Here is an 8,240-nt window from a genome sequence, read left to right on the forward strand (position 1 = left end):
TTTTTTTTTGAGGGGAGTTTTGCTCTTGTTGCCCAGGCTGGAGTGCAACGGCGCCATCTTGGCTCACCACAACCTCCACCTCCCGGTGGGATTACAGGCATGTAAGCCTGCAACAGGCGGCACCACGCCCGCCTAATTTTTTTTGTATTTTTAGTAGAGACAGGGTTTCTTCATATTGGTCAGGCTGGTCTGAAACCCCTGACCTCAGGTGATCCACCTGCCTCGGCTTCCCAACTTGCTGGGATTACATGTGTGAGCCACCACGCCCAGCCAAATAAAATATTTCTTAATCAAACTTAAGTTTATCTCCCTCCCTTGGGCTCCTGAACTTTGAGCTACCCTCAGTCTGAGTCAACATACAACCCCATTTTATGTCCCTCCTAAGAACACGCTGATTTCAGTGTAAAACATTCTCTGATCTAAGATCTGACTTTTTCACCCTCCATTTGTCATTCCCCTCCCACCTCCTTTCTAATCTTGTTTGCACCTCCCTAGGAAAGAAAGTCTTTTTCTGCCTACACCTTTGCAAGCCATAAAGATCTTATAGTTAGTTGGTATTTCCTCTTGTTGCAATACTTTTTTAGAATTTTTTTTTACGTAAATCTAATTTTTTTTTTTTTTTTACAAAGTCTAGAAAGTACCTCAAAACAATAACGACTTCATCATCAGTAAGACTCTCTCAGTTTCCTTTCATCTTAACCTCAACTGCATCTGCCTGTGGATCCCCAGCTTTCCAGGGCTCTGTGGCTTCTCTCAGAATAAAGGCTTCTTCTATGGCTGGGGTGAGCAGGCTGAGACATCTGCAGGGCTGGCTCCTCAGAAAGAACTAACTGGGCCTTTAATAACTTCCTCTTGCATGCTTAACATTAGCCTTAGCTTGGAGTCACTAGGTTCAAGCTTTAATTTCCATGTCAGAGTTATTCACTTGGTTTTTGAAACTGTTTCAATAGTCCTGTGAAATTACTCAAACACAGTGTTTACGCAAGGTAAGGAAATTTTAAGGTGCTTTTGTTTTTTTTTTTTTTTTGAGATGGTCTCGCTCTGTCACCAGGCTGCAATGCAATGGCCCGATCTCAGGTCACTGCAACCTCTGCCTCCTGGGTTCAAGCCACTCTCCTGCCTCAGCCTTCGAAGTAGCTGGGACTACAGGCATGTGCCACCACACCTGGCTAATTTTTGTATTTTTAGCAGAGACAGGGTTTCACCATGTTGAGCAGGCTGGTCTTGAACTCCTGACCTCAAGTGATCAACCCCCCCTCAGCCTCCCAAAGTGCTGGGATTACAGGCATGAGCTACCACACCTGGCTAAGGTGCTTGCATTTTATACCTTCATAAGAAAAGCAAATATATCTACTTCTTTCAGACAACATATTATTTTATTATTTATATTAAAAACAATGTAGTAAAAAATTAGTCATATGGGAACACTTCTAGAAGGTACCACATTTCATCACATATAATTTAGCATTAAACTCAGAAATCAAGACAACAGGAAATAGAACCAAGATATTCACTGTCACAAATTTACCCTGCAAAAAGAGGAACTGATGTTTTGACGATCTATATAACTCATCAATTATCTACCAGATTTTCCTGTGGAAACATTTTCATTGTCTACAGACAAAATGGAAGAGAGATTTTCTCTACTTTTTTCCTTGGTAGCTAGCATTCTTAAAGCTAAGGCTTAGAATTCTGTTTGAAATCACTCAGCCATAAAAAACACATCTGAGAAAACTCCTAAACTCACTCTGGGAAAGAAAAAGGTAAATGAGAATTATTAACAAATAGAATATATGATTAGATACTAATTTTTAAAAACTCATCTCTTTTATGTGCTTTGTAAATATTTTTTTACCTTTCAAGCCCTACTAATAAAACGCAAATTACAGTTAAAACACTGATGCAGCTGAGTGCAGTGGCTCATGTCTGTAATCCCAGCACTTCGGGAGGCCAAAGCAGGTAGATCGCTTAAGAACAGAAGTTTGAAGCCAGCCTGGTCCATCTCTACTAAAAACACAAAAACTAGCCGGGCGCAGTGGCGGGCACCTATAGTCCTAGCTATTCGGGAGGCCGAGGCACGAGAATCACTTGAACCCAGGAGCTAGGGGTTGCAGTGAGCTGAGATCGAGCCACTGCATTCCAGCCTGTGCAACAGAGACTGTTTCAAAACAAAACAAAACAAAAAACAACAACAGCAAAAACACCTGAGGTTAAAATAAGTGAACAAATCTTTTCAAGGTACAGATCCTATCACCCACCCCATCCTGTTCAGGTACATGCTCAATAACTACCCTCCCAGGAGACACTACGCTATGCCCCAGTGAGTGCCCCACGTGCATTTTACTTTGTTAGGTTTTTACGCCTTCTCACTGGGGTCAGTTTTTTTTGTCTTTTGAAGTGTTTTTTCACTACTTTTCTGCTCCCCACCCAAGAGAATCCAGGGGTCAGAAATTATTTGTTTTCCCCTCAATACCAGCATCTGATTGTCTGACCAGCAATGTGTCTCCAAGAAATGGAAGCTAGGTTGGGTGAAGAAAATCTTCATGTCTCAAGGGGTTAGCTTTTCAAAAAAAAAAAAAAGAAAAAAGTGCACCAGGATCTGCCTTTCAACCCCAAGGCTGCCACCTGCTCCCTTGAGAGGCTACACTCCATACTTCAGGTAGTCCTATGGGAGAAAATGACCCAAGAGCTAATAGTCACTAGACACTCTAGCAGACATAGCCATGGTGGGTATCTTGGTTTATCCTCAGAAAGTACTAAAACCCAGGACTAGAAAAAAACTGAAGGTTGGCTGAGGACACATCACCCTATTAAGTTTCCAGAGGGTAATCTTGACCCAAAAACATTCGGTAAGTTCTCTGGAAAAATAAAAGACAAAGAGGCACAGATATTTTTGACAATACAGTGTCAGGGGATTATTCTTTGCTTTCTTCTCATGGGAAATATTTACAAACAGAAAACAAATCTTTTCAATAGTGTTATGCAATGCTTTTTAAAAAATGACTATTGGTCAGGCGTAGTGGCTCACGCCTGTAATCCCAGCACTTTGGGAGGCTGAGACGGGCGGATCACGAGGTCAAGAGATAGAGACCACCCTGGCAAACAAGGTGAAACCCTGTCTCTACTAAAAACACAAAAATTAGCTGGGCGTGGTGGCACGCGCCTGTACTCCCAGCTACTCAGGAGGCTGAGGCAGGAGAATCGCTTGAACCCAAGAGGCGGACGTTGCAGTGAGCTGAGATCGCCCCACTGCACTCCAGCATGGCGACAGAGTGAGACACCATCTCAAAAAAAAAAAAAAAAAGATTGAGGAACATGGGGTACACCTGAGGCCCTGCTTGGGACACATGTGAAAAACGCCAGGGAAAATCAGTCCCCTGTGGGATGTGAAAATAATTAAGTGGCAGGCAATTAGAATGAGGAAGCTCTAGTCCCCAGATTCCCACTTCTAAGAAAAAAAAAACAAAACTCAAGTGTATTCTTTGGTAAATTACTACATTAGGGGAAACAAAATTCAAGCTTAAGCAACTATAAACTGCCAATTAAACTCTGATTACATAACCAGGAAATTTCCATCTCGATTGTACAAATTTAAAAACTACCTAACTAGGCTAGGCGCGGTGGCTCACGCCTGTAATCCCAGCAATTTGGGAGGCTGAGGCAGGTGGATCACAACGTCAGGAGATCGAGACCATCCTGGCTAACACGGTGAAACCCATCTCTACTAAGAATACAAAAAATTAGGCGGGCGTAGTGGCGGGCGCCTGTAGTCCCAGCTACTGGGGAGGCTGAGGCAGGAGAATGGCGTGAACCCAGGAGGCGGAGCTTGCGGTGAGCGGAGATCGCGAGACTGCACGCCAACCTGGCGACAGAGCGAGACTCAAAAAAATAAATAAATAAATAAAATAAAATAACAACTACGTAACTATACCTAATCAATTATTGAATTTGGTTTTCTTCATCATGCATTTTATAAATGTCTTTTCTTCAAGCCCCTCCCATGGACTACAAACAACAAAGTGTAGCTGGGTGCTCTACAATTCTTGAATCACACTTTGATTAAATTATTTGATATTTTTGCGGTGACTCCCCCCTCCCCGTTTTTGTTTTTTTAAGGCAGAGTCTTGCTCTGTCGCCCAGGCTGGAGTTCAGTGGCTCGATCTCAGCTCACAGCAACCTCCGCCTACTGGGTTCAACAGATTCTCCCACCTCTGCCTCCCCAGTAGCTACAGACATTTGCCATCACACACAGCTAACTTTTGTATTTTTAGTAGACATGGGGTTTCCCCATTTTGGCCAGGCTTGTCTTGAACTCCTGACCTCAACTGATCAGCCCGCCTCGCCTCCCAACGTGCTGGGATTACAGGGGTGACCCACCACGTCCGGCCCCATAAATTTTTAATAGGAGAAAAGAGAAACTGTGAACCCCACGAACCAAAGCTCTTCCCATTCATGAACCCGCACCCCGAGTCAGGATTCTCCCCTGACGACCCTCCCGTGGCCCCTGAACAATCTGGGAAAGACCTGTGGGTGCAGAGCTGCCCGGAGAGGGTTCCAGGCCAGGGCACAGTCACTGCGCAGGGAAAAGACAGGACACCCCGGGGACCCGCTGTCGATGCAGCCGCCATGTTATGGCTGAGGCGGAGCTGGGCAATGAGAACTTGGAGCGCAGATTGTGGAGCTGACTGCCGGGAGGCCTGAGTTCTGCCACTGCCACAGCCACAGCCACAGCCACTTCCTCCCCAGTTCCAACCAGCCCCTCCCCCTCTCTCGGGATGTCGAACTGGCACTCTCACCATTTCTAGGCTTCCAGGGGGTCCCAGCGTCCTAGCTGTGACCCTCCCAATACCTGCAGGTCACAGGGCCACAGAGGCTGGGCCTCTAGAGCTGACGGCACAGAGCAGTGAAGACGATAGCTGGATCTCCGGCGTCAGCGAGAGACAATGGGCCCGCCAAAGCCGGAAGCCGGAAGTCGTCCTGTTCGCTCCAGCTGCGTGGCTGATTGGACGGGTTCCGGCCCAGCGTCCCTGATTGGATAATGCTTGAGGACCCGCCCCCTCAGGTCCTGAGTGACAGAAGACGTGATCCGATGCTGGACTGAGTGAAGAAAGAGAGACAGTCTAAGCTGCAGCCTTTTCTTTTTTTTTTTTTAATTTTATTTATTTATTTTTTTGAGACGGAGTTTCACTCTTGTTGCCCAGGCTGGATTGCAATGGCGTCATCTTGACTCAGTGCAACCTCTGCCTCCTGGGTTCGAGCGATTCTCCTGCCTCAGCCTCCCGGGTATCTGAGATTACAGGCGCCCGCTACCATGCCCGGCTAATTTTTTTTTTTGTAGTTTTAATAGAGACGGGGTTTCACCATATTGGCCAGCCTGGTCTCAAACTCCTGTCCTCAAGTTATCCGCCTGCCTCGGCCTCCCAAAGTGCTGGGATTACAAGCTTGAGCCACCAAGCCTGGCCAGCTGCAGCCTTTTCAAACAGGACTTCCTCCCTGAGCTGAGCCAGGCCCACCCCAGAGCATGGGAAAATTCTCTCTCTTTTTTACTCTCTCTCTTTTTGAATATATTCAAAAGGTGAACGGAAGTATTCTGCTGTCATATTAATAATACGTAAAATTTTTGTTCAAGAGAAAATCAACTTTTACTTTGGTAATAGTGTATTATCAATTAAAGCTAATTTTAATAAAACCTTACAAATAAATTTGTCATTTTGAACACTCCAGATTTACATATATATTTTGTAATCTCTTGTAAGTTTTTTAACTTTTTATATTTTATTTTTATCCACATTCTTTTTATTTTTCCATTTGAAACAACCTTTAAGTAATTTCAAACTGCTATAGGGGGTAGAAAGAAATCATTTAGGGCCAGGCGCGGTGGGTAAGCCTGTAATCCCAGCACTTTGGGAGGCCAAGGTGGGCAGATCACTTGAGGTCAGGAGTTCAAGACTAGCCTGGCCAACATGGTGAAACCCTATCTCTACTAAAAATACAAAAAATTAGCAGGGTGTGCTGGTGCACACGTATAGTCCCCGCTACTCTGGAGGCTGAGGCAGGAGAATCACTTGAACACAGGAAGTGGAGGTTGTGTAACGGCCCAAGGGGTTCACCTTGCCCTTTGCCTAGACAGAGCCAATTCATCAAGACGGGAATTTGTGGAGGAAAACTTAAATATTAAATTTGAACTTATTGAACGTGGACACAAACAATGGTCACCAAGTCTTGGAACAGGTTATGTGAACCCCTTGAGGTGTTCATCCTGCACTGTTTTGGAGAAATCTCTATTTCAATCTATTCCAATACATTGGTTATTGAAAAACAATAGACAATCACAAAAAAAAAAAAAAAAGTTGACCTTTTTGTGTTCTTTGAGCCCAATCGCGAAGGGCCCTCATGACTGGGCCTCATGCCAAAGAACTCGTTACAAAAAGAGCTAGGGTCCCAGATCACGCGGAACCTTCATGAGACCTCTCCTTGTCTGTGCAGAGACGGGTGGCTGACTCTGGAGCCCAGGCTGTTGCTTTCCAGTCTGGTGGTGAATCCTCCTAGTCTGATGAGTGCGGTATCCGACTCTGGAGCCCAGCCTGTTGCTTCCTGGTCTGGTGGTGAATCCTCCATAGTCTGGTGTGGAGGAAAAGTTAAATATTAAATTTGAACTCAATTGAACATGGCTACAAACAATGGTCACCAAGTCCTGGAACAAGTTGTGTGAGCTGCTTGAGGCATTCATCCAGCGCTGTATTGGAGAAATCTCTATTTCAATCTATTCCTATACATTAGTTGTTGAAAAACAATAGACAATCGCAAAAACCAGTTGACTTTTGTGTTCCTTGGGTCCAGTCACGAATGGCCCTCATGAATGGGCCTTATGCCAAATAATTCGTTACAAAAGAGCTGGGGTCCCAGACTGTGCCAAAGCTCCATGGGAGACCTCTCCTCCTCTGTGCATGGGTGAGTGTCCACCTCTGGAGCCCAGGCTGTTGCTTCCCACTCTGGTGGTAAATCCTCCATAGTCTGGTGAGTGTAAATATATATATCTCTTTTCTCCTCTCCTTTTCCTATTGCAATTTGCTTATTATATGAATCTTCTTCTTATATCAATCTGCTTATTATATTTATTTGCTTATTATATCATTTGCTTATTATATCTGCATTGCCATTTACATGGGATAAAGCTTGTTTACCCTTAAAGGTATTGTGTGTGTGTCTTTTCTTCTCACCTTGCGCCTTTCCCTCACAGAACATTTTTGGCATTACAAACAGGTTTTGAAACCAAAAGTGTGCCTCTTTTTGGCCACAAGGACAGGGCTGGAGGCTCGGGGACTTCCCATACCCTGGGATGGGAACTCTCCCAGTTCTCCCCCTTGGTGATTGAATGGTCCAGGGGAACTGGACTTTGTGAGAATTGAGAATCTAAATTAGTGCAATTTAAACCTTTGTGCATGAAGTGCTGCAGGAGATTCCAGTCAGCAAAAAAGATGCTGAGGGATCTCCCAGAGTGGATGGTGTTTCCTTACTGCTTATAAGTTTATGTGTCAAGATACGGGCTGGTTGCAAGAAGAGAAATGTAAGTTGGAAAACGAATATGCTAATCTGACTTCCAGACTGGCCCTGGCCCAATGCCAGGCCTATGTCTTGATTGATCAGGCTCAAAGCTATCAGCCTATTGCTGAAAAAAGCAGCTGTCCAAGTGGCCCGGTCAGGGTGAAACTGAAGAACTAGTCAGTTGGGGCTTGGAACAGGTAAAAACCCAGCTCCTATCTCAGAAATGGGAAATTAACCTAGTAAAATTCAAAGACCTGCACAAACTGTAAAATTCCATGGCGTTCTATGGAATGCAGAGATGTAGTCCATCTTACCAAAGGCTAAGGCTAAAATACTAGAATTTACAACCCCTACCACTAAAAAGGAGGCCCAGAAATTTATTGGCTTTGTTTGGATTCTGGAGACATCATATTCCCCACTTGGGTAACATTTTACAACCTCTGCATGCAGACTTTCACTGGGGAGAGACAGAGAGTATGGCTTCTTAACAAGCTAAACAAGCAGTGCAACTGGCCCTGGATCTATGGCCCATACGGGATGGGCCAGCAGAACTCCAAGTGACTGTCCTAGATCAACATGCTAATTGGAGCGGTAGGCAGAAACAAGATGGGAAGAGGGTACCTTTCAGGTTTTGGACCCAGAAACTGCCAGAGGCCAGAAAAGCTTATACCCCTTTCAAGAAGCAATTGTTAGCT

At 44.8% G+C, this 8,240-nt stretch overlaps 1 protein-coding gene across 2 annotated transcripts in view; it reads right to left on the minus strand.

The window, feature by feature from the left end:
* The window catches only part of ZNF506 (zinc finger protein 506), a 31,125-nt gene extending 26,016 nt beyond the window's left edge, over positions 1–5,109 (minus strand). Inside the window, exon 1 of one of the 2 annotated variants that reach the window (XM_063701830.1) lies at positions 4,797–5,109. Coding sequence is in view for 1 of the 2 variants with exons in the window: in XM_031004019.3 (XP_030859879.1) it covers positions 4,797–4,799 (3 nt within the window). In the remaining variant the exon portion in view is untranslated. The remainder of the gene's footprint in view (positions 1–4,796) is intronic. The other variant, XM_031004019.3, reaches the window with a different exon arrangement.
* Between the last annotated feature and the right edge of the window lie 3,131 nt (positions 5,110–8,240).

Source organism: Gorilla gorilla, chromosome 20 (assembly GCF_029281585.2).
Source record: "Gorilla gorilla gorilla isolate KB3781 chromosome 20, NHGRI_mGorGor1-v2.1_pri, whole genome shotgun sequence".
Classification (NCBI taxonomy): Eukaryota; Metazoa; Chordata; class Mammalia; order Primates; family Hominidae; genus Gorilla; species Gorilla gorilla.